The 26,766-nt window shown below is 45.9% G+C and overlaps 1 protein-coding gene across 11 annotated transcripts in view; it reads left to right on the top strand.

Moving 5' to 3' along the window:
- Pitpnm3 (PITPNM family member 3) overlaps nucleotides 1-26,766 on the top strand; it is an 88,362-nt gene that overhangs the window by 9,796 nt on the left and 51,800 nt on the right. For 8 of the 11 annotated variants that reach the window (NM_001081641.1, NM_001024927.2, XM_006533566.1 and 5 more), the window contains exons 2-3: nucleotides 5,912-6,007; nucleotides 13,730-13,837. In NM_001081641.1, the coding sequence (NP_001075110.1) occupies nucleotides 5,912-6,007; nucleotides 13,730-13,837 (204 nt within the window). Of the gene's footprint in view, nucleotides 1-5,796; nucleotides 6,008-12,050; nucleotides 12,205-13,729; nucleotides 13,838-26,766 lie in introns of those variants that run through there. The other 3 variants (XM_030246093.1, XM_011249083.3, XR_388480.2) reach the window with 3 other exon arrangements.

Below are 26,766 nucleotides of genomic sequence, written 5' to 3'. Positions count from 1 at the left end.
CTATGTGCAGGGCAGAGCAGGGTTGAGCCCTGAGCCAGAACTCCCAAGGGCCAGGATGGTTCCAGTTCCTCTCTTCTCTCCCTCCCTCCCCCCAAGCACCATCTGGCCTAAGGTCTGTCCCAGGAAGCATTGGCCTATGCTTCTGCCTCCTTCCTGTGAGGTGGCTGCCCCCTGGACAGGGCTCCTAAGTACGAGGCAGTGTATCCTGAAAGAGGGGCTTAGGCAGGGCTGACCTGAGGTCCTTAGGACAGACCAGAAGGCTCCTGTCTGGCTGTGTGTCTGCCTGTCTATTATAGATGTGGAGCCTGAGATGGAGCCAGTGATCTGAGCTGGTGTCTGGCTTCACTCACGTAAGAGAAACCCTGTCACAAGTTCTAGAAGACCACACTGGGCCTGCGGTAAGGGGCTGATGAGTCTGGAGGCAGATTGGAGATGGTTCGAACAGCCCTCCCCCCAACACCTGCAGGGCCAGCACCAGCCTGGGAAGGAGCAGTACTTTCTCCATTGGCAGTGCTTAGGCAGTCTTTTCTTGATGCTCATTTTGGGGGTTAGGTAATTGTGGTCCTCAGACAGAGACAAGCCGAGCCTTGGCAGACATAAGCCTGAGGAGTCCCCTGGCAACAGCTAGAAACTTCTTGGGTATTCTTTCCCTGCCTCAAGCCTTGGTTTAATGGATGACAAAGGCCCATCTAGGTAGTCAGCTAGAAACTCTGGTGGCTGATATTAAAGTTAAACCTTATAGTGGTGAGGTAAGGGTAATGATACCCATTTTAGAGATGAGAAAAACTGAGGATCAAAGTGGTTCATTTGCTTTGAATCATAGAGGACTGAGTGAATGCAAGGTCTTGTCACTCAAAAGATCATGTTCCAAGCTCTGTGCAGAACTTTTACACACACATACTTCCGTGTGTCTGGTCTTTCTCATCGTTCAGCTCCCAGCTTTCCTGATCTCTTTTCCAAGCAGTCTCCTCCACAGATGACCTCATGGGCTTTTTTTTCCCCGTCTTTGAAATATCTTTACCACTTGCTAGAAGTCAATGTATTGGAGGGTCAATCAAAAGACTGTTTGCTCCCATCCGAAAGTCTTTAGTTTACTTATTTATTCATGTGTATATGTGCATACACAGGCATGCACATGTATGTGTGTAGCATGCATTTGCCATAACTTTGAGGCAGGAGATTCTCTTCTACTGTGTGGGGGTCTAAGACCAAACGTGGGACACCAAGCATGATGACAATCACCCTTATCTGGTGAGCCATCTTGCTGGCCTTGCCGGCTGCTTCTTAACATGTACATTGTTCTAGGTTTATTTTTTTATATTTTTAAAGACAGGATCTCTCCAGGTAGCTCTGGCTGGCCTAGAACTCACTATGTAACAAACTGGTCCAGACATGACAAAGATCTATCTACCTGCCTCTGCCTTCTGAGTTCCTGGATTAAAGGTGTGCTATCACACGTTTAATTGTCACACAAGTTACTTTTATATTAGGTATATATAGCTGGGGCTCCCTGTTGCTTTTACAGAGGTTGCTCTGGGTAGACGCCTAATGGGAGAGAAGAAAGGCCTGGTGTCTTCTGTAAACAAACTTACAGCACACATTAAAAACACGCAGGCAGTGTAGTTTGAAAGCAAAGCGGGTAATCATAAAAAGTCAGAATGTGCAATTGGAAATAAGCCCAGAGACGTATTTTGAACTCAGAGGAGGCAAAGGACTCATCAGAGAGGAGAGTTGCTGTAAGCCGCAGAAGAAGGAAGCTGCTGGGTTGGTTCACATGTAGAACTAGCAAGGGCCACCAAGTAAGTGCTTTTGATGAGCGAGGCTAGGTGACAGACCCATGCATTTGCCTGCCTGTTTCTCAGGCACCGATGGCACTGTTAGAAACTCTTGTGGAAGGAAGACTTTAAAGGGACAGCTCTAAGTTGGTAGGACCTTTTCCCATCGGGTGAGCTTTGTTCCTTAGGTGATCCAGGTGGCCTTTCAGCAGCCTCCGGAGAACTTGTGTGTGGTGGAAGTCCCATTTATTTATCCCGGCACACACCAGTCCTTGCAGTGCCTGTGGGAGGGGAGCTTCCTTTGATGCCCACCAGCCTCTTCATTGCTCTGTTCCAACTAGAAGAACATGCCTCTCTGAAAGAGCCTCCCTGCCCTCACCCCAGTGCTGTCTGGGGACCTTCAGAATGGTGCCTTGACCACGGATGATATGGCTGGCGCAGGGGGCTGCTGTGAGGATGAACCCTCTTCTCTTTTTTTCTCAGGCTGGAGCACACACTGGCAGCTGGGTGTTGGCAGGAATGCCCATGCCTGTGCACTTGTGCATATGGTATGTGTGTGAGAGCCTCCGTGTGCAGAGGCAAGTCACTCATCTCTGGCTATTCAAACTCAGGGACCACAAAGAACCTAGCAACTCTCCAGCTGGTGATGTCACCACACCAAGCTCTAAGTGTTCACTGTTGCAAGTACAGGAGCTGAATAGACAAGGCTGACAGCACTTTTCTTACCGTCTAAGCAAACTCTTGGTTCTTAGCAATAAAATAGACTTGGATAGTAAGGGATGTTTGTATATCAATATGTGGTATGTATTTATATGAGCTATAGGATAATTTTAATAACTCACATCTGTTTCTTGAGAAAACTGCATTAATTAACTTAATGTAAGTTTGGGACAAAATTTAAATGATTTTTTAATTAAAAATTTTCAGATTTATTTTTATTTTCATGTGTGTGTGTGTGTGTGTGTGTGTGTGTGTGTGTGTGCACGCGCACGTGTGCGTGAGCGCACACATGAGTGCAGGGCCTTTGCAGGGCAGAGGAGTCAGATTCGCCCTGAGCTGGAGTTATAGGTAGTTGGGAGCCTTCTGATATGGGAATAGAAATTGGGCCCTTTGCAAGAGCAGTATGTGTTCTTAAGTTCTGGTACATTTCTCTAACCCTATTGGTTGTGTTTTGGAGTCACAAAACTCTCTATGTATATTTGAAGATGAAAATACATTTATCACATCACAAAAATACTTAGGTACAAATCAAATTCTAGCTGTTTATTATTGGAGTATAGGAACACAGCGGATTCTTGTGGATTAATCTCTGTTCCTGCCATTATGCTATACACTCGGGCATTAGCTCTAGTAGATTTTCTTTCTGTAGACTTTTGCCTTTCTATGTAGACAATCATGTGATTTCACAATAAACACGGGTTTGTTTCTTGTTTTTCAATTTATATTTTCCACTTTTCTTGCCTTATTGCACTAGCTCACAACTTCCACATACATTTGGAAAATAGTCTCGTATCCATGGTAGAAAGTCACAGTTATGGCACACCTATATTCAGACCTCCTCTCAATAAACCCAGGGCTTAAGGGTGGGAAAATAAGTGCCCCTGCCCTGCTGAAGTTTCAAGGGGCTCCATAGAAAGTGTGGGGCGGAGATAACTTTGCATCTAGAGGTGATCCCACACTGGTGTTCCTGTGACCTCTGCCCTTTTGTGTTGTAGAGTGTTCTCTCTCTTGGCTGCAAACCATAGAGCATAACCCGGGTGTGTGTCTGGGAGTCTGTGCTGGGTGGGGGCCTCTCCTGAAACTGTTCATGCACACTGTAGTGCTAGCATCCTGCAGGTTGGTGGGTAGGGTGAGCTGGGGCTGTAGCAGGTCTCCACAGACTGCATCGTAAGATGCCCCCTGCCTGAAGCTGGGGAGATGTGCACCTCTCACAGTTCTTGGTACCTACTGTGTGCCAGTGGACTCCTCAAGCTCCAGAGTTTCCCCCATGGAGGAGCCTCTATTAGGTTTCTCAACATACAGATGGGTAAGCGGAAGCAGAAACATTGTTGATACTAGCACCTAGGTCTTTGTGGGGACAGGATGTGAGAGACTGAAGGCCAAGGCCTCTACCTGAGGGCAGATGTACCCCCCAGGTGCATAGCGATGTCTCTGTTTCTGATTGAACGTGCCCTCATGGCAGGATGCAGCCTTATTTGAATACCAATGAGGAGAAGGAATAAATGACGCTACTTAGCTTATGATGTACCAGTACCTAAGTCACCACCCAGTTCCGAAGATGCTAGCATGGGGAAGGAGTCTCTCAGAACGGATACATTAGACCAAAATCTTGGTAGTCATATAAAATTACATATGCAGCGTCAAGGCTGAGTTTCCTCTTTTCTCTGCCTCTTATCAAATTCCACTCCATAGAGATAATGTTTATAAATGGCATCTTGTGTGTGTCTCCCAAACATGTTAACAGCTTGGGAAGTATATTTATGTATTAATTACTGTTCCAAACACTTTTATCATTGCAAGACACGATGCTAAGCGTTTCAACGCAGTTTGTTTAATCTTTGCAATAAGCTCCTAAGGCTGCCATGGGCTAGCGCCACAGCAGAAATGAGGAAGCCAAAGCACAGAGAGGAGAGGCAACTTACCTGACATCACACAGCTTCTAAGAAGCAAGGCCTGAACCTGAACCAGGCCTAAGCTCTTAACCAAATGTCACACATACCCCCTCAGTATGCAGGTCTAAGTTATTAAAAAAAAAAAGAAAAAAAAACAAGGTCACAAAATGTTCTGGAACCTTCTTGTGTGTATTTTTGCTACCCATACTCCATGGGCATCTTTCCATGTCAGTGCCTAAAGCTCTACTTCATCTTTGCAACCGTTGCTGGGAATCCTCTCATATGACGGTATATGATGTGTGTAGCTCATCTCCTGCAGACGAACACTGGGGTTTCTCTTGCAACGTAGGTATCACTGAAACACTGTGACAATCAGTTCACACCTGTGTCTTTTAGAACTTCCCCAGGAAAATTACCAGGTTGTTGGTTTTTGTTTTTTTGTTTTTAACCTCTTCCATTGTTTTCATTGTATAATGAGATTGCAGTCTCCCTGCAATCTCTTGCATCTCACACACCTCACAGTCTTCGCCTGCATGGTGAGCCCATGTGATTCCCACAGTGCTGAGTAAGGAGGGACAGAGAATGGGTGTGGGTACCAGCTGTGTTCTTGGTCTACCTCCCTTCAGAAGTAAATTGGAGCAGAGTTTGGTGTAAGGGACCACACTCGGTGTCCATGTTTCCTGCCTGCTGTGGGGGTCCCTTAACCCCGCACGCTGCTCTCTGAGCCCCATACGCTGTTCTCTGAGGAGACTAATCTAGTTGCTGCTGCCATTGCTGAGTCTCCTGACATGAGACACAACTTCTTATCCGTTCAGCTGGAGATTGATTGTCTCCATGGGGAAACCGAGGCTGGGATGGAAAAGGAAGGGCTTTTCAGATTGCTGGTGACAAAGACAGGACACATTCTCAATCATGTCCCTCCTCACTTGGATGCGTGTAGTGCTGAGTCTTGCTGTGGCCTACATGTGCAGTGCGTGGCTGACCTCTCTGGCGGTCATCAGAATGTCTGGTATTTCTAGGTGGCTTGTGTAAGCCAATGAAATATGGGCAAAGCATGACATTTCTTGGCAGGAGAGTTTAAAACCAGGCATGACTTTCCATTTCTTTGCTTCGTCGGACCTTGACATCTCATTTGGAGATGGTGACATCATGAGGTGGTGGCCCCTCCGAGGGAGCATGATGAAAAGAGCCTTCTCTGACCCATGAAGTGGAAGTGAATCACTGTTGCTATAAGCAGCTGAGATGATTTCTTACCACAGTTCAACTGTGGACCATTACACCATCCCTTTGGCTGAGTCTCCTAGCTACGACCCCCAACTCAGTCCCTGTGGAGCTTCCTCAGAGAGAGCTTTTGGACTTAAGTGAAAGCACTGTGGTGAGGGGGATTAGTGTGGTTGAAGGCTACAGAGTGGGAGAACTCAGATATGGAGGATGTAGCTGACCTTTGTCTGAGGGGCCTGGGCCTGGCCCCATCATATTGGGACATCCTCTCAGCCTTGGCTGACACTCATGTTTTCTTTGTAGGTGGCCCTTCCCCGGGTGGCGGTGCCCCCTGGCACCTTCGGAATGTCCTCAGTGATTCGGTGGAGAGTTCAGATGATGAATTCTTTGATGCTAGAGGTAAGTGAACTTCATCTCCACCCCACCGGCTGGGGGATCTTTCTAGAAGTCCTGCAAAGTAGATCACTGCTGAGGACTAGAGTGGTCTCCACCCACACTTGCAGTTTCAAACTCCATAGACAGTTGATGGGAGTGGGGGCTCAGTACCCACCTGTTCACTCTTTGAAATATTTTCAAAGCTCCTAATATGTGCCAGGTACTTGGGATAATACCATAGGATACAGTGGGTTTGTTTGATGCTCTCATAAGCAGATAGTCTAGCTCGAGAGTGAACATCACAAGAGGATGCAGAGGAAACCCAGTCACTGATGGGAGTGATGTTGTCTAGCCCAAAGTACCAGATGACATGGGAGAGAATGTAGCCAGGGCACTGACTCTGATGTGGGTGGGGTTCCCTTTCTATAGAGCCAAGAGGTAGGAGCTTGTCAGGTGAGGTGAAAGAAGGGCCTTCTGGACAGATATGGCAGCAGATATGGTGGCTCTGACCTAGGAAAGACTGAAGAATGTTTCAGGCTCTGAAGGGAGACCTATGTGGTGGGGGGTGGGGGGGTGGTACACCAGGGAAAAAGGAAGGATAGATGAGACTATTCCAGGATGCCAACAGTATCTATGTGGCTTCTAAGACAGGCTTCACAGATATGGAGAGAGCCACCAGTGATACTCAGGGGAGCTGTGACAGATAGTGGGGATCCAAATTATACCCAGAGGGACCCCAAGAGTAGTATTTCAGGTAGAGAGAACACAGGAGCCAAGGTGTGATTACACTAGGCAGATGCAGAGGCAGGACGTTAGTAAATCTGTAGTTAGGAGAGAAGACAGCCGTGCTGAGCTAGGCTCGGTGGACAAAGGGATCCTGGTGCCTTCTAGCCTTATGGGACATCACCAGGATTAGGAGGTTGACTTGTTTGAGATGGGGCTAGCTTGCAATACTTGGTAAATAGGATCTTAGGGACAGACAGATGGTGATAAGCAGCCTGTGGACCCAGGACAGGACAGCAGGGACTAGTCTGAACATGACCTCCACTTTGGCTTCAGGCATGGTGTTCCCTTTCTGGGGTCTGAGTTTTTTATTAGCTCTGTATGTCCCCAGTTGGAGAATATTCCCCAAATATTGGGGTTCAGGGGATTTCTAGGGAAGCCTGACTGGATGCCACTGGGCAGTCCCCACTTAGCCTTCCCCATTCTTGGCTCTGGGCAGAGAAGTCTCTCCCCAGTAAAGTCCCTAAACCAGCCTGTTGGGGGCTCATTTCCCATCTTCCCTTGGTGTCTGATTGGAGTGGCTGCCAGGGCTGCTATTCTCCATAGCAACTAGCCCACAGTGTGACAACACAGCTTCAATATTTTGATACGCAGAAGAGTTTCATTTCAATATTTCTGCAGTTCATCAGGGCTGTTTGTCCTTAGCTGCTATGACGGCATGCTGCAGGAGGCAAGCATCTGTGGGTGGCACGGGGGTCAAATCTGCCTTGGGTCTGTCTTCCCTGCGAGCAGCTGAAAAACCTTCCTGCTCCCATCCCTAGGACCGTTGTCTCTCTCAGTCTCCCTCAGCTGAGTCTGTCCTCCTTTCCCCAGTCTCAGAGAACTTGGCCTTACCATGTGTTCCCGTCTCCACAGTCTGGACACCTGTTTGTTCCTTTGCCTCATCATCTCCTTCTTTGCAGAACATCTCTCCATTCTTCCAGAACACTAGGCTTCTCCTCAGGGTGTGGCCTCAAACCCAGGTCATGTAAGAGCTGGGATGTCCCTCAAGAGTGTGTTCCTCCCCAGGTCCGGGATTACAAACTACCCAGCATTTCATGTGTGTTTTGGGGATCAAACTAGGTCTCCATGCTCACACAGCAAGCGCTTTACTGGCTAAGCCTCTTCCCAGCCCCCATCCCATTTCACAAGGTGAGAAGCTCCGGCAGGGCAGGGATTTTACTTAGGACTGCAGACTATAGCAGATCAGGGGTAGAATCCTGCTTCACTTATCCCTTCTGTTATAGGCACTTATAATCTCTGTAACCAGTGTTAGGCCCCATCCTCAGTGTGGAGACTGAAAACAGGTCTCGTTCCTGTCCTCATGGGGCCATGGCTTGGAAAGCAGGTGGAGAAGAAGACAGCACACAAGCAAATGACACATAGTGAAAACTGCTATAAAGACAACACACAGCAATAGACATTTCACTGTAGAGGACGTTTGAATGACAAACAAACACATGAAAAGCTGCTCAATATTACCAGTCATCAAAGAAAGGCAAATCAAAACTGCAAAGAGGGGCTGGGAGGGTGGCTCAGCTGTTAAAGTGCTTGCCTTGCAAGCCCAGGAACCTGAGTTCAATCCCTAGATACTCACTAGGCATTGTAATCCCAACTCCTGAGAGTTGTCCTCTGACCTCCACGTGTGTTTTGTGGTATATGAGCACCCCTCCTCCATATACATGCAAAATAAACAAGTATAAATATAAGAAGTTGTCTGAACTGTAGTGATACCACTATGTACCTATTAGAACGATTCATTAAAATATCTGGCTGCAATGTGGAAGAACAGGGTCCTTTCACACTATTCTTGGGTACAATGGACAATTTCAGAAAATTGGTGGTAGTTTCTAAAGAAGGGTGGGAATGTAGCTCAATGTCCAGTCTTCCAGAATGCACAGGGGCCTAGGTTCCTGCTGCCCCAGCCCCCAGTTGCGTGACCCTTATATTGCTAAGTGTTTATTCAAATGAAGCAAAATGTTATCCCAGTTTGATTTATTCTAGCCTCAGTCTGAAAACATCCCAAATGAAAACCAGCGAGCGAATGGGCAGGCAGAGTCTGTTCTAGAAGAAAGGAGTGAACTGAAGCATGCAAGAGTGTGGACAACATCAGAATAAGTCACTCTGACAGAAAACAAGTCCGACCGAAGCAGAGCACACTGGGTGACTGCCCTGACAAAAAACTCGAGAAAATGCCAAGCAGCCCACGGGGACAGGAGCAGATCAATGGTCTCAGGGTGGGAAGGAGAGCAAAAACAACGGGAGAAAACTGGGTGTGATCACTGCCTCACAGCATCTACAACTGTCAAAACGTTACATTGGGTTTCATTCACTCATTCATCCATCCTCCTCACATTTTTATTAGGAGATTTAAATGTATACAACACAAACTAATGAAAGTTGAAAGACATTAAGATCAAAATAAAAATGGCTAGGAACTGCCATTCTTGTGGCCTATGAAGTCCTGGCATCTTCCATCACTGTTCCCTTTGGTTCTCTCTGGTTCTAAGTACCCACCCCCCTTTCTATGAATATGCATGAGCAAGCTGATCTTGGCTAGTGGCTGGGGAGGTGAGGGGTCTGGAGCCTGATTATATTTAGGTACACTGGCACTGGGAAGTCTGACCAAGAACAAAGCAAAGGGACGCCCTCCTCCTCACTGGTTGCCAACCTTCTTTATCCATCTCTGTTCTCTTTTTCTTTGGTGCTCCTTTCCTTCCATAGCAACTTGGAAACGATGGTGCTCGGATTAATAACCCGGATTGTATAGAAGACTAAGGCAAAGTCAGGTCCCATAGCTGATTAGAGGCTTAGACTAGATCTTCTTTCCTTGGTTGGGCTTCTGCTATGAGCATATGGCCTCCCAGAGACTTCAAGTTGGGATAAGAGGAGATAATATAAAGTGGAGTCTGAGGGCCCAGATCTTCATCATGGTAGTGCTATTGAATGGCTGCCATCTGAGTTCAGACCAGTCTCAAATCCCTGGCTGGAGTTCTCCTCTAGAAGATAATAGGGATGTAGCCATTAGCCCATGGGTGAAGAAGGAGAGGAGTGCAGTAGTGATTGCTGGACAGAGGAGCTATTATAGATGCAAGCCTCAGCAGTCTCTAAGGTCCTGCCCTCATCTCATATTAGGGGAGGTGAGAGAGGGAGTGCCTTTAAGTTTCTGGGAATGGGTGGAGTGGGGACCATTCTCAGTGTGAGAGAGAATTAGTAGAGTTAGAGAAACCCAGGGGATGGGGTATATGTTAAAACAGAGTGAAGGTGAGGACCAAGCAACAAGCACTCAGGTCCTTGGTTCTGTGGGTCTGATGTGGATGATATTGGACAACCAACTAGAAAAGGTGACAAATAACCTGGTCTTTGAGCTGGAAGCACAGGAGAGTCCCCAAGCCCTGGGAAGGAAGACAGGCTCCCTGATAACCCTGGAGGCTGGGCTTGCAGGGCACTCTGGGCTTTGGCTTGGAGCAGAGTCATGCTGGGTTAAGGTTAGAGTTGTACTGATGGTGAGTGAGGCTCGCATGGAGCTTAGCATAGGGAACAAAAAAATACCCCAGGCAGTCATCCAGATGTTCCCTCTGGGGTTCTGTGTGTGCTGTGGGGAGGCAGCTGTGCTGGGAGAGAAAGTGGAGGGAGGCTAGGGTTGGGTCTTGTGGCCCCTCTGTTAGGAAACACTTTAAGTGGAGCAATTTTGCATGCTGTGCACCCCCTCCGTGTGTGTGTGTGTGTGTGTGTGTGTGTGTGTGTTTGCTTGTGATTTGTCTGTGCCTCACAGGGGACAAAGCCTATTGTTTCCAGAATGAAGATCTGAAGGATGAATGTGAAGAGTGGGGGACAAGGCAGAATTGCAGAGGGAGGGAGAGACAAAGCATTTTGGAGGGATGAGCTTGAGCAAGTGAGAGGGAGAACAGAGGAAGATTCCAGGAGAGATTCCAGATAGCAGAGGGAAAGGAAGCTGGAGGGAGAGAGGAAAACACACACACACACACACACACACACACACACACACACACACACACACACACACACACACGGAGGGGGTGCATGGGGGGAGGGAGGGAGGGAGAGAGAGAGAGAGAGAAAGAGAGAGAGAGAGAGAGAGAGAGAGAGAGAGAGAGAGAGAGAGAGAGAGAGAGAGAGAGAGAGAAAGAGAGAGAGAGATAAGCCTTACACTCCTGGGATGGAGCTCCACACATTGTAGGAATCACTAGCTTGTACTGAGCACCTACTGCCTGGCACCAGACCTTGCACCCTGCTCTTTGGTCTTCCCACACTGGAGTTCTTTATAATGGTGTCCTTCGCATCACTGGCTTCCTGTGGGACAGAGGTCACATCTTAAACACACATTATGTGCTTAGGAGTCCCTTTGCTGCAGGATGAATGTTGGAATGGGCAAAAGAATACCCACTTGGTTGGGTAGCCAAGTGAGCCAGAGTCAGAATTAAGGCCTGAGCCCCGATGCCTGGCTCTAACCTCTTTGTGATTCTTTTAAGGATAAGCCACATTGTATTTTGCACACCGTTTTTAGCTTGTGTGGTTCTTTTGAGTCTATGATATTATTTGTCCCTGTGGCAGCTTGCTAAAGGACTTAGAGAGCTAGACATTTTATTGCCATTTAAGGGACAAGAAAACAGAAACAGCAATGGAGGGGGAGGGGACATGAAAAAACAAAGCTCACAGCTTTTACAATCTGCATGGTGACCTGGTCAGATCTCTGCCCAGTGTTGGATGCCACTTACAGGTGTGAAATCATCCCCAGAGAGGGCACGTGTGACTAAGGAAGCCTTTCAGGGGTGTGGGGCCAGCCAACACAAGGTGTACAGGACAGGGTATTGGAGGGTAGAATGTCAGGGCTTTCTTTACTGTTTTGTGAGACAGGTTCTCACTGTGTAGCGTAGGTTGTCCCCAAACTTATTGATCCTCCCACCACAGTCTTCCCAATGCTGCAGTTGTAGATGTATGCCACAATAGCAGGCTTAAGGCTATCTGAACCTACCCAGTGCCTAGAATCCCATTTGCTAGGCAAAACTCTTGAACAAAGATTTTTCAACTACAGTCTGCCTCAGTTTTCTTGTCTACAAAACAAAGATATAGTAATCATTGTTCCTTGAGAGAGAGAGAGAGAGAGAGAGAGAGAGAGAGAGAGAGAGGGAGAGAGGGAGAGAGGGGGGAGAGGTTATGTTGTGTTTGTGGCATGTATTTGTTATTTGTTATTGTGGATTTGTTCATATGTGAGCATGCAGAGGTCAGAGGTTGACGTTGGGTGTCTTTTGTGACGACTCTTCATCTTTACTGTCTGAGACAGGATCTCTCACTAAACCCGAAACTCCATTTGACAAGGCCGTCTGGTTAAACAGCATCAGAAAGCCACCTGTCTCTGTCCCACAACTCCCAGCACTGGGGCCGCAAGCATGGGATGCCATCAATCTTTGTTGTAGGTCCTGGGAATCTGAATTCAGGTATCTACGCTTGTGTGGCAGGATTTTACTGACAGCGCCATCCCTAGTCCCATTATTTGTCCCATTTTTATGAGAATAGAATTATTGTTTGTTTTTTCTTTATGTGGTTTGAGAGGGGGTCTTATGTAGCCCAGGCTGATCTTAATTCACTATGTAACCAATGCTGCCTTGAACTTCAGAGCTCTTGCCTCCACCTCCTGAGTGCTGGGATTGCAGACATGCACTACTACATGTGGCTTATGAATTAGTATTTGTCAACCACTTATACCAATCTCAGTTATAAAAGTTTTATAAGGACTGTTAAATCAATCAAATAAATAACACAGTAAGATAGGAGGCGTTGTTAGAGATGGGATCTGGACTACTGAGCACTGGTGTGAATCAGAACGCTGGACAGCTCCCAAAATTTTTGGTCCACCATAGTGGTTGCTGGAGATACCCTCGGCCAGAGAGCAGATATCAGTCTTTATTCTTCACTATCCCAAACTTGGGGATTCTCCTCAACATCCTTGTTGTCTGTGATGTGAAGGAAGGCACAAAGCTCTTCACCAGGAGGGCTTATCTTGAGGTGGAAGGTAGAGTGAGAACCGTGTCCAATCCCACAAGTATGCTGTCATAGAAGCATCCTTTCTCAGGATGAGGGTCTGTGTCTCATGTGTGGTGTTGGAGGCAGGGAACCCTGTCTGGTGTGTAGTATGGACAGGGGATACGGCCCCACCAATTCTTCCCAGAATAATCGTTAAAGACAGAGGCACAGATAGGGGGAGTTGAGCAGGCAATAGAGGCATTAAAAGGTTCCTTTAGTTGAGATGGAAACTAAGGTCTCCATGTAGCATAGACAGCTTAGAACCAGAAGGCTTTCTCCATGCTTACCTCAGAGCTGATTCTGTGCCCATCCAGCTCCAACCAGCCTATGATCTGCTGGTGAATTACTTGTCAGGAGAAGAACTGGGCCCAGTGGCCCTTATCTTTGGGTCCCCTCTGTACCCTGAGGCTCTGACACACTTCATCTCATTTGATCCTTCCCAGAACTCTATGAGTTGGACATCGCCTGTCTCATTTTACTGTTGGGAAAACAGAGGTTCACAGAAGTCCAGTCACATTCCTAAAGGGAAATGATAGGAAAATAATGAGGTTTAGGTTTTGGTCCTTTCTTTCCAAGAAATGCTAGTTTCAGTGTTAGCAGCGATGACAGCCTCCTTCTCACTTTCTCTTGCTATAGCATGCAGGACCCTGGTGACTCATGGCATCAGGCCTTTATTGCAATGACGCATTCCTCAAAAGTTTAGTCCTCTTACTGAAGTAACTTTCAGCAGTCAAGGTCTTGGGTGGAGGATGTAGCTCAGTGGTAGAGCACTTGTCTGGCCTGTCAAAGGCCCTGGGTTCCATCTCTAGCACTGCAAACAAAATGTTGAAGTCTATTTCAACTTATGTGTGAAATGCATATCCCCCCTCAGACACCAGCTCCACTTAGGGCTACCTAACCAGCCCTGTCTGCTAAAGCCCGTCTCTCCCCATCCCACAGAGGAGGTGGCTGAAGGAAAGAACGCCATCCTTATTGGAATGAGCCAGTGGAGCTCCAATGACCTGGTAGAGCAGATCGAGACCATAGGGAAGCTGGATGAGCGTCAGGGTGAGTCTCGGCCTCTCCCAAGCCCGGGCTATGCATGTGTTACAGGGTGGGGGTGGGGCTGCCCACTGTGCCACAGGAACTCTCCGGGTGGCAGAGGGTCAGGAGGGGGTTGAGGGGTGGGGTTTGGGGCTATATGGGGCTGCCTGGTTGGGGGGGGGGACAAAACAACTCCAGGGCACTTTCACAGGACACTTCCTTTGTTCATCAAGTGGCATTCAGGACATGGATAATTAAGGGTAATGGAGGCCAAGCTGTTACATTCCAGGTCTATGGGACTGAGATCATTTAGATGAGATAGGAACTAACCCACTCACAAAATTTGTACAAATTCCTTCCCAAGGCAGCCATAGCCCAATCACTTCCTACCAGGCTCCATCTTTAAGAGGTTCCACTGTCACCATGCTATTACATTAGGGACTAAGTGCCCAGCATATGAACCTTTGGGAACAGACACACCCAATCCATAGCATTCTTTCTTTTTCTTTTTCTTTTTCTTTTTCTTTTTCTTTTTCTTTTTCTTTTTCTTTTTCTTTTTCCTTTTCCTTTTCCTTTTCCTTTTCTTTTTCTTTTTCTTTTTCCTTTTCTCCTCCTCCTCCTCCTCCTCCTCCTCCTCCTCCTCCTCCTCCTCCTCTTCCTCCTCCTCCTTCTTTCTTCTTCTTTCCTGTCCTTTCTTGGCCTTGACACTAGACAGTTTTAGTCTGTGCCAGAGTGGCTAAGTGGCTATAGCCGTCCTATCAGGGGCTGTCTAGCGGACGTAGTGCTGACCCAGCTCAAGAAAATGGTCATCTTGCCCAAGCACCCAATCCTTTTCTTATCCTCCAACCTCTTCACTTTTGGGCCAGAGCTTGTCCCATGCAGAAGAACCCATCCTGAGAGATGGGTAGGCCCAAGCTGCTGTTTTCACTTTATGAATGAAGAAGCTACGTCTGACTCTTACTTAAGGTCCTTCTAGTCTAGGACACCATCTCTAAATTGGCATTAGCGGCCAGATGCAGACTGTCCCCTTCCTTGAATGGGACAGTGGTCCAGGGAATGTTTAAAGACTGGGGCCTTCTAGCTTGACTTGTGATCTGGGAGATAGTGCCCCAGTCACATATTTGCAGATGGCTCCTCAGTCTGCTCTTCGCTTCACACCCCCAGGGGCTCAGAAGGAGTCCAGAATGGGCCATATATTCTGGATCCTCCTCTCCAACCATGCTCGGTAGCCACAAAAAAGACAAAGCCAGGTTTATAGTCACCACTCAGTTGGCCTCCTCTCCTCCCGCCCACCCCCACCTGTCTGCTAAGGCTTGTGTGACTCAGACTCAGTGTGAGCTCAGCAGGGGTGGGGGAGAGGCAGGGTGAACTGTGAGGGTGGTATGGTGGCTGGGGGAAGGGTGTAAGGAAACAGAAGGAAGGTCTGTTGGACAGGAAGAGGCTCAGAAGTCTAAGGTCTGGACAGGAGCTTTAGACCTGCTGTTTCTAGCACCTCTCTGAACCTTGGTTTCTTCAGCTGCAGTGTGGGGTACGAGTATTAAGGGTGTGAGAATTATGAGATAATACTTGCAAAAATGCACCCAGTCACAGGTCGTTGTAGTGGTGGAGTGAACAATCTTGCATAAGCATAGCTGTAGTGTAGCAAACGCCTTGTGCTGGTGCAGGATCAAATGAGGGAAGTGAGTGGTCTGACTGCACGGGCTGATGCCATGGCACCCACCCACCTGACCCCCAATACAGAACGTGGAGCACAGAGCAGAGAGGAAGAGGGTATTCAGAAGGGCAAGCCAGTTGAGTTTCTGGCTCCCACTTTCCTGTGGATTCATAATGTGAGCTGCCATAGCACGAAGGGACATACATGTGAAATAATGTCACTTCAGACATCAATTGTGGGGCCTCTGCAGGAACCTAGCCTTGTGCTAGATACAGAGGAAACAAAGATGGACAAAATTGCACCTTCATCCTTGGGCCTGCCCCACAGTGGCAGGATGCTGTGTAGTGAGGCAGGCTGAGCAGAGGGCTGAAGAGGGAGGCTCTGGGGACTATTCCAGGCAGGATTTCTGAGTGTGCTTGCTGGAAAAGAACTGATGATCTAAAAAAGCTGATGCTCCTGCCTGCTCCAAGCTTTCACACCTCATCCCAGGGTCCCCCTTCGTGGTAGTGCCTTGGCTGGTCCACCTTACATTCAGCTAAGACCTCTTAGGAGCTCCAGACTTCTGATTGTTGGTAGCACCCTGTCTGAATGACTCAAAGACCCCTCATGCTCTTCATCTTCAGAATGCAATTGACTTTCCTCTGCCCTTTGAATTACCTTTTGCATTCCATCTTTTCTGTCCATCACAATTTCTATTATGCTACACAGGCTCGCCTCACTCATCCAAACATCCAGTCCTTGAGGGCACCGACTCTGAGGAGAGTGCACCGGCATGCACATGCTCCTGGGCCATAGTTGTTTCCTCCCTTCCTTCTTCCCTCCTTCCTTCCCTCCCTCCTTCCTTCTTCCCTCCTCCCTCCCTCCATCCCTTCCTTCTTCCCTCCTTCTTTCCCTCCCTTCTTCCTTCTTCCCTCCCTCCCTCCCTCCCTCCCTCCCTCCCTTCCTTCCTTCCTTCCTTCCTTCCTTCTTTTTTGTTTGTTTTTGGTTTTAGAGACAGTGTCTCTATGAAGCTCTGGCTGTCCTAGAACTCACTATATAGAACAGGCTGGCTTGAACTCACAGAGCTCCTCCTGCCTCTGCCTCCCAAGTGCTGGGATTAAAGGTGCGTGTCACTGCATCTAGTGGTCTTGTTTTTCTTTCTCTGAACTCGAGGGTGTCACTCACCTAGAATATTCTTTTGCTAAATTTACAGTTCACAGTGTCTTCTCCCCATGAGTGGTGCAAATTTAGACCCCACACCCTTATGTGGCTCAGGCTTAAGGTGTTAATTACTCATGCGTGACTTTTTCTTTCTCACTGTCTGTGAATGGTTTTTTTGCTGCTGCCCCAAAGGAATGGTATCTGAGTGTGCATGTATGTGTATGTGAGTTTGTGTGTATGTATGTTTGTATATGTGCTTATGTATACATGTGTATGTTTGTGTATGTTTATATTGTGTACATTTGTGTATGTGTGTGTTTAAGTGTTTGTACATGTGTGTATTTGGGTGTGTATGCACATATATGAGTGTTCCTTTATGGATATCATATCCCTTCAAGGACGCACTTTAGCCCCTCACTATCCACAGACTGAGGTCAAGTCTGGAGTTGGCAATTTGTACTCAGCCATTAGCCTGGACCCTCGAGCCATGGGCTGCCAGGTCTGCTCTTAGCAGCTGTTGTCTCCTTTTCCAGTGCACCCCTGGGTTTGCTTCTGTCCTTTATCAGTCGCCAATCTTTATTGCAGGCCCAGCTATATAGTCACCTACCAGGTGATATGTATTCCACTAAAAAGACACCCTTCAGCATTAGCCCTGGTCAATTTAGTTATTATTTGACTGTTACTTGTCCTGTTTCTACTTAGTAATTTTTACTGTAATAAAAGCCACAAAACGTGAAATATACGTTTTAACATACATTAAGTATCTGGTTCAGCAGTGCTAGGTCCCACTGCTGTCTGGCTGTCACCATGCATCTTAGGAACTTTGTTACCATTCCAAACTAATGCTGCATTGAGCACCAATCCCCACCCCCTGCCCCTGACAAGTAGCAGGTTGCTCTCTTCTCCAGGTCCCTCAGAAGCAGGCTCATGCAGCATTTGTCTCTTCGTGTCTGGATTTTTTCATTAGCATAATGCTTTTGAGATCCATCCATGTTTAGCATGAATCAGGACTTTATTCCATTTTATGGCTGAATAACTTTCCATTGTATATGCCACTCAGTTTGTCCACTCATCTGTTGCTGGACATCCAGGTTGTTTCTGTTTCTCACCTATTGTGACTAATGTGACTGTGAACATTAGAGTACAAATATCTGCCTTCTTTCTTGAATACATTCTTGTTGTAAGAAAAATCAAACAATAAAAACAAAGCCAATGTCTTCCTTCCCAGTCCCTTCCACGGCAGACCTCATTGAACAGCTTTCCAGTGTGCATAGTTCAATGGCTCAAATTAGACATTAGTGCTGCAAATCACCTTTTCAAAACTTAACAGTAGTCTGGAAGAGCTTTTCATAAGGAAACAGATTCATCCCTTTCTTTTTACTTTTTATTAATCCTATTCTGACTCGCACCGTTGCATGACTGTCACTTGCATACACATTCTGATGCAATAGACATTGACATATTTCATTATTAAAGGAATGCTTAAACTTTATTTAAGGTGATATATACCTGTATATGTCTCTGTGTATGTGCGCATGAGTGCAGGTACCCATAGAGGACAGAAGAGGGCATCAGACCCCCTGCAGCTGGAGATACAGGTGGTTGTGAGCTTCTTGACATGGGTGCTGGGAACCATACTCAGGTCCTCTGCAATGTCAGTGTGCAATCTGAGCTGCTGAGCCCACTCTCTAGCCCCTCTTTTGAATTATTCTTGTTATTAGTGTGTTTGTGTACGTGTTTAAACAGGGTCTCTTTATGTGACCCTGGCTGTCCTAGAACTTACCATGTCCTTGAACTCACAGAGATCTGCCTGCCTCTGCCTCCAGAGAGCCTGATTTTCTTTTTCTTCCTTTCTTTCCTTTCCTTTTCTCTTCTCTTCTCTTCTCTTCTCTTCTCCTCTCCTCTCCTCTCCTCTCCTCTCTTTTCCTTTCCTTTGTTTGTTTGTTTGTTTGTTTGTTTGTTTGTTTGTTTGTTTTTTCGAGACAGGGTTTCCCTGTATAGCCTTGGCTGTCCTGGAACTCACTTTGTAGACTAGGCTAGCCTCGAACTCAGAAATCCACCTGCCTCTGCCTCGTGAGTGCTGGGATTAAAGGCATGCGCCACCACGCCCAGCGCCTGATTTTTCTTAAACACATTTTTTTTTGCTCATCTTTTATTGGAATATCTGCCCTTTGCTTCTACTTATAAAGAAGCCTTTACATATCCTAGATGTAGCTCATTTTCTGTTATTGAGTAGTTATTGTTCTCATGAGTGTGACCCATCACCAAACAAGAAGCAACCTAAAGGAGGAAAGATTGATTTTGTGTCAGGAGATACACTCTATCATGTCTGAGAAGAGACCATCTCCCTCAATCAAGAAACAGAGACAGCAACATGCCTGGACTCAAGTGGCTTTTCCCCTTCTTTCCCTTTTTAAACAAAACAAAACAAAACAAAACAAAACAAGTGTATATATGTGTGGTATGTGCATGTGTGTGTCTGCATGTTTACATGTGTGCATACACATATGTGTGTGAGAGACCAGAGTTTGATTTTCAGTGTCTTCCCCAATCATTTTTCTGCTTTCTATATTGAGGCAGGGGTTCTTGAAGCTTAAACTCACTTGTTTAGTCTGGCCAGCTAGCTTGCTGAGGGCTGCCATACAGGCTGCCTGCCACATTTCTGTGAGTGTTGAGGATCTGACATAGGTACCCACACTTTCATAGCAACTGAGCCATCATCCTAGCCTCTCTTTTTGTCCTGTTCATTTTGTCTGGAACCCCAGCCCATGGGATAGCGTTGCCCACAGTTGGGGTTCATCCTCAATTAATTCTGTTTAGAAACCCTTCACAGAGACCCTTAACAGATCCAAAATTGTGCCTCACTAATGGCCTCGACTTTGTAGTGCACTAGAATTGACAATCAAGATTAGCCATCACAGCTGTGTATTTGAAATTTTGCTTCTTTGAAAGCTTGCACCAGCACTAACAGTTTGTCAGCTGATTCTTTTGGGTTTTTCAATATGCCATATCATTTAGAAATCTTAGCAGTTATATTCTTGCCAATATTTATACTACTTATTTTTCTTTTTAAATTGCATCGAGTAGCTGTCTTAGAGTTTGCCTCCATATTTACTCCCATCTCGATGATAGGGTAACCCACTTTATAAGAGGCTTATTTATTTATCTTTACTTATGTATATATGTGCCTATGTGAATTTATGTGCAATACGTGCATGCAGGTGCTCACAGAGGCCAGAAGAAGGCATCTGACAACCTGGAACTGGAGTTACAGATGACTGGAAGCTGCCATGTGGGTGCTGGGAACTGAATCCAGAGCCTCTGGAAGAGCAACCCAGCACTAAGCCATCCCTCCAGTCCCAGGGATCCATGTTTAATGCCAAAAATCACAATTCACAATAAAATTGTTGCATGTATGAGGCTGGAGAGATGGCTCAGCAGTTAAGAGCACTGACTTGTTGTACCAGAGGTCCTGAGTTCAATTCCCAGCAACCACATGGTGGTTCACCACCATCTGTCATGGGATCTGATGCCCTCTTCTGCTGTGTCTGAAGAGAGTGACAGCATGCTCACATACATAAAATAAATACATCTTTTAAAAATATTTTTAAAATATTGCATATATGTACAATAGGCACTTGAGTTGTTGGGCATCTCTAGGTCATGACCTGGGAGCAGAAATGCTGGCAGGCTTTGGTTTGATTCTGACTGCAGTGAAGTATGGTACTGACACCCACCCGCTTTACCAGTGAGTACAGCCCTAGACTTATGGTTTCAGAAATGTCCATTGGGTTGAAAAAAGAAACTTTCTAAAAAAAATCATGTTTTTCCCTGTTTCCTTTGTTATGTACTTATTCCTCCTTATCATTCTTAATCTTTCTGGCAAAGACTTACCAATTTTGGTTTTTAAAAAAGGTTGTTTTATTTCTAATCAGCTCCACAATTAACTCCTTTCCCTATTTAATTTACATAAATCAATCTTACTTTTATTTCAGGACATGTCCCCTCTTACTCTCCATGTGATGCGACTTAGAGAGAGACTAGAGGACACTCACTGGTCCTTTCTGAGACTTTGGAAGAACTATTTTTCAGTGGGAAATTAATTTTGCAACTATCAAACTTTGGATGATTTTTTTTCTTAAAGGGAACCCCCAAAATTGTACGAGTTTCAATCACTACAAAACATGTATCCTGCCTACTGGTCCATTTCACCAGCCTGAATAAGGAGTCTCTTCACTCAGTTATCCCAAGGGGTTCAAAGCCTCCATCTTCTTCTTCTTGATCTGAGTGTTGTACACCATTTATAAAAATCTCCGTGAATAGATCATTTTGACTGTGATTTTTAGTATCTTGTGGTTTAAATGTTTGGGTTTTAAGTATTATTCCTATGAAGTTCTTTCTTCACTAACATGTATTTCCCTTCTCTGAATATTACATACAATTTTTGGTTTTTGAAACAGGGTATCTCTGTGTAGCTCTGGCTGTCCTGGAACTTGCTATGTAGACCAGGCTGGCCTTGAACTCACAGAGACCCATCTGCCTCTGCCTCTGCCTCCCTAGTGCTGGGTTTCCATACGTGCTTTTAAAAATAAACTTCCTCTGCTTGTAGGTTCTAGTCTCCCTATTTATTAGGTCACACATATCAATCACTACAGTTTTCTCCTTTCAATTTTTAAATGCCTTTGATTGACATAAATAAATTTTTTGTATACCCCCTTTTCTGTATTTCTAAAAATTTACATTTTTAACAGTTATTTGTGTGTGTGTGTGTGTGTGTGTGTGTGTGTAGACCAGGATACAATTTCTCTGAGTCTGTTTTTTTTTTTCCTCCCCCCACTGTATTGTATGGCTTCTGGGGACCAAACACAAGTCGTCAGGCTTGGTAGCAAGCAGTTCGGCCCCAAGACATCTGGCCTGTTCCACGAGTGCTTGTGCTTCTAAGCATACCTTTGTTTAGCCTTTGAAAGCACCGGTCTCTTACGTCCACCAGATCCTTGTCAGTGGCTTCTTGGTGTGTAGTATCTCCGATGAGCAGTTGGAGGTCAGTGTAATCCTTAGTTCTGTGTGGATAGCCAGGAGTTCTGTTCCAAAGCTGTCACTGCTCCAGTGTCTCCTCTCTATGTTCCGCTTACACTGATCCTGAGTGAGATTCTCTGGCACCTGGATGCACTCATCCTTGCTGGGAACTTTCCTTTCCACTGTTCCTTCAATTCAAGCATCTTCCCTGTTTGTTCTCCAGTGCTCACGCTAGACAGATGCAGAGATTCTTGCAGCAGCATTTCAGCTTGTCCTTATATCCCCTCCCTACCCTTTCCCCCATTTTCAGAGACAGGGTCTCACTATGTAGCTCTGGCTTTCCAGGCTGGCCTTGACTGCACAGATCTGCCTGCCTCTACCGCCCTGTGCACCAGCACACCCGGCTAACTTGTCTGTATTCTTATTTCTTGGTTCTGTTTGGTTTCTGGGCATTTTTCCTCACTCTAAACGACAGCTTGTCCATTTGTTTCTCATCGGCGCTTTCTGTTTTTCGGGTCAGCATCCGTGGCGCTGGTTTTTCTTTCGGCAATCATCTTTCTACTTTCTTCTGCTCTCATCAGTTTTGTTGCTTAACAACCTGGCATCGACTCAGCGAGAGCACAGGTTCATTCTGTGTTTTCTGAAGTCCCCCTTTGTCTGCTCTATTCCATCTCAGGGTTTTCTGTTGATTGGAGCTGGGTGAGAACAGACCACACACTTAAGGCAGGATTAATTAGCCTAGGATGGAAAGTGAGATTGCAGCACAGGGCAGTGGTGCATATCTGATTCCATTATCTAAGAACGTGCAGCCACTGTCAATGCTGCCCAAGCAACTATCTCTTGCCAAGTTCTATTTTTAAATCGAGGTATAGCTGGGTGGTGGTGGCCCACGCCTTTAATTCCAGCACTCGAGAGGCAGAGGCAGACAGATTTCTGAGTTTGAGGCCAGCCTGGTCTACAGTGTGAGTTCCAGGACAGCCAGGGCTATACAGAGAAACCCTGTCTCGAAAAAACAAAAACAAAAACAAAAAACAAATCGAGGTATAATTCATATGCCATAGAATTCTCTCTTTCAAAGCGTTCATCCCCGTGGCTTTCAGAGGTCTGTGCATAGCCATCACTGTTACCCAGCTCCAGAACATTGTTCCCCAAAGAAACGCCATTCAGATCAGTAATCACTGTGAGCCTTGTCAGCAGGATCCAGGAGATGTGGCCCTTTGTGTCTGTCTGCTTTCCTTTGTGATGTTTCTGAGTCTCGCCTATAGAGTAGCACATATCAGTACTTACCGGTTGCATGTTACTCCGTGGTGCAGATCGCCTTATTCTGCGTATCCACTGATCACCTGATGGGCATTAAAATGGTTTCACATTTTGGTTATTGTGAGTAATTGTTTCTGTGTGTGTGTGTGTGTGTGCTCATGTCCCCCCCCAAGTGTGTGTGTGTGCGTGTGCTCATGTCCCCCCAAGTGTGTGTGTGTGTGTGTGCGCTCATGTCCCCCCCAAGTGTGTGTGTGTGTGTGTGCTCATGTCCCCCCCAAGTGTGTGTGTGTGTACATGTGTGTGTGTGCTCATGTCCCCCCCAAGTGTGTGTGTGTGTGTACATGTGTGTGTGTGCTCATGTCCCCCCCAAGTGTGTGTGTGTGTACATGTGTGTGTGTGCTCATGTCCCCCCAAGTGTGTGTGTGTGCTCATGTCCCCCCCAAGTGTGTGTGTGTGTGCTCATGTCCCCCCAAGTGTGTGTGTGTGTACATGTGTGTGTGTGCTCATGTCCCCCCACCAAGTGTGTGTGTGTACATGTGTGTGTGTGCTCATGTCCCCCCCAAGTGTGTGTGTGTGCTCATGTCCCCCCCAAGTGTTTGTGTGTGTGCTCATGTCCCCCCCAAGTGTGTATGTGTGTGTGTGTGTGCATGATCAACTCTCTTGATGCAGACTCTCAGAATTTCTTAAATTAATTTCTTAAATTAATTAATTACATTTTATTTTATTTTTTTTACTTACTCACTTTACATCCCTTTTACTGCCAGCCTCCAAGAGTTAGAATTTTTGTTCATTTTGTTTAACCTTTTAGAGCAGCCCCCGTTTCACATTACCTGGGGTGAAAGCGCCCCGGCTCTCCAGCCCCTCATTGATGCTCGTCTCCTCTGCCTGTTAGGTTATAGCCTCCTAGTGAGTACTTGAATTTTCACTTCCCTCATGTTAGTATCTTTTCATGTGTTTATTGCTCACTTGCTTTTCTTTTTTGAGAGCTTTCTATTCAAATCCTTTGCCCACTGGTCGTCTTTATACTGTTGATCTGTAAGAGCTCTCCATGCACTGGAATCTTGCCAGATAAACGAGTTACAGATATTTCTGCATCTTACTGGTTGTTGTTTCCTTTCTCCAGTGGTGACCTCTGAAACACAAATATGTAAAATTTTCTTGAAGTCCAACTAATCCATTTTTGTTGTCTATGCTTTTGGTCCTGTATCCAAGAAACCATTACTTAACCCAAGAGCATGAAGATTTATATATTTTAAGTATTTTATAGTTTTAGTTCTTATGTTTAGCTATTTTTTTAAAAAATCAAATCAAAGTACTTGGAATTTTTTGTGTATGATAAGATGTAGGGATTCAACTTTATTCTTTTTTAGATTTATTTATTATTATAAATAAGTACACTTGTAGCTGTCTTCAGACACACCAGAAGAGGGCATCAGATCTTATTACAGATGATTGTGAGCCACCATGTGGTTGCTGGGATTTGAACTCAGGACCTTCAGAAGAGCAGTCAGTGCTCTTGCCCGAGGAGCCATCTTTCCAGCCCTCAACTTTATTCTTAACTGTTTCTTATTTTTAAAATTTTACAGCCAGGTGTGGTGGCGCACGCCTTTAATCCCAGCACTCGGGAGGCAAAGGCAGGCAGATTTCTGAGTTCGAGGCCAACCTGGTCTACAAAGTGAGTTCCAGGACAGTCAGGGCTATACAGAGAAACCCTGTCTCAAAAAACAAAACAAAACAAAATTTTTTACATGTATCTCTGTGTGAAGGAGGCTAGAGACATCAGGTCTCCTTGAGGTGAAATTACAGTTTCTTGTGAGCTGTCTGGCATAGGTGTTGGCACCCAAACTCAGGTCCTCTATAAGAACAGCAAGTGCTCTTAACCACCAAGCTGTCTCTCCAGCTATATTATTTTTCATCTAGATAACTAGCTGTCCCAGAACTATGTACTGAAATGACTTCCCTCCATCTTGAATTGTTTGGGCATCCTAGTCCAAGTCAGCTGGTCGAAGGCATATGGATTTAATTCTAGTTGTTCCTTCCAGCTTACTCTGCTTAAATATACTTGTGCCAAGAAATTCTGTATAACTATAAGAAGTTTGAAATCAGATGCGAGACACCGACAACTTTGTTTTTCTTTTGCAAGATTGCTCTGGCTAGTCTGGAGTCTTACCTTCATGGCATTATCAGTCCTAACCTGTTAATGTGGAACGTCCTTATATTTACCTAGATCTTCTTTCTTTCTTTCTTTCTTTAAAGCTGATGTGTGTGTGTGTGTGTGTGTGTGTGTGTGTGTGTGTGTGTGTGTGTGTGCATGTGTGCACATGCATGTACAGGTGAGAGTGTGGTGTATGTCCATGTGTGTGCACAGAGGCTGGTGGAGGGTGTCAGGTGCCCTGCTCTGTCATTCTCCTCTGTTCCCTTGAGGCAGGGGCTCTCACTGGATCTGGAGCTGGGCTGGTTACGCGCAAGCCCAGATTCCTCCTGTGTCTGCCTCCTGCAGCACTGGGGGTACAAGCACGCACTGACACTCTGGGTTTCACGTGGGTGCCAGGATTTGGAATCTGGTCCTTCTGCTTGCACAGCAAGGGTTCTTACTTCCTGAGCCATCGCTCCAGCTCCCTCTTCTTTAATTTCTTTCAACGATGTTTTATAGTTTTTAATAAACAAGTCCAAACACTTGTATTATTAAATTTCCCTCTCAGTATTTTCTTCTATTGTAACTGGAATTGTTCCTTAATTTCATTTTCAGACTGCTCATTGCAAGTATGTAGCAATGCAACTGACCTTGTATGTTGATCGAATATCCTAAAACTCTGATAGACTTACCTCTATGTGTATGTGTGTGTGTTTGTGTGTATGTGTGTAAAAGTGTGTGTAATAGCAGAGGTACTCCTTAGTATTTTCTGTACATAAGATCCTGTCACCTCCAAATAGAGGCAGGCTTTGCATCTTTTTTTTCCCAGTCTGATTACATTTTATTTCTCCTCATTGCCTAGTTTTCCTGATCAGGTCCTTGAGAATAATGTTAAATAGAAGCAGAAAGAACAGGATCTTCTTGTCTTATTCCTGATCACCTGGGGGTGTTTTCAGGCTCTTATCGTTCATTGTTTATTGCAGTATTTTCTGGATTTATTTTTATGTGAATGAGTGTTTTGCTGCATGGATTTCTTAGTCCCACACTTGTGTCTGGTGCCTGCAAAGATCAGGTGAGGAGAACTGGGACTGGAGTTGTGAATGGTTGTGAGCCTGTATGTGGGTGCTGGGAATTGAACCCAGGTCCCCTGCAAGAGCAGCCAGTGCTCTTAACTGCTGAGCCATCTTTTCCCCCCAGTTTTGTTTTTTTCCCTCACATTCCTAGACTTTTGGGGGATTATTACTATTTGTAGGCATTGGGCTCAGATGTTGAGATGCTGATAGGGTTTCCCATCCTTGGTTCTGGCTCTTTGGTATATTTGATTTTTTAATACATTGAGCGATCTTTTGAGTTCCTTGACAGCTTTTTCCATATTGCTAACGTCTTATGCTCAGGGTTCCTATCGTCCAGAATTATTTATACTGACAGTCTTTGAGATATCCCCAAGGGCTATTCATGCTCAGAGCTCTTTCCATTCCTAAACAACCATATCATCCCAGATGACAAAGAAGCAGTCAGTGCCTAGGTATCCTGATCAATTTTTCTGCCTCTGACTTTGCAAAGAGCACTTCTCCCCAGATGTTCACTCCCTGGTTCATGTCCCTGCATCTAGACACATGATTTTGAAAGAGTTGTCCCTGGGCCAATAGCATTAGCATCACTCGGGGATTTGTCAGAGATGTGAGGGAGGGAGTCCCACCGAGCCACACAGAGCCAGCCAAATTCTGGAAGAGCTTGGGAGCTGCTTTA

Source organism: Mus musculus, chromosome 11, assembly GCF_000001635.26.
Source record: "Mus musculus strain C57BL/6J chromosome 11, GRCm38.p6 C57BL/6J".
NCBI lineage: Eukaryota > Metazoa > Chordata > Mammalia > Rodentia > Muridae > Mus > Mus musculus.
Note: the sequence above shows the minus strand (reverse complement) of the source record. Positions and strands in the feature narration are given on the sequence as shown.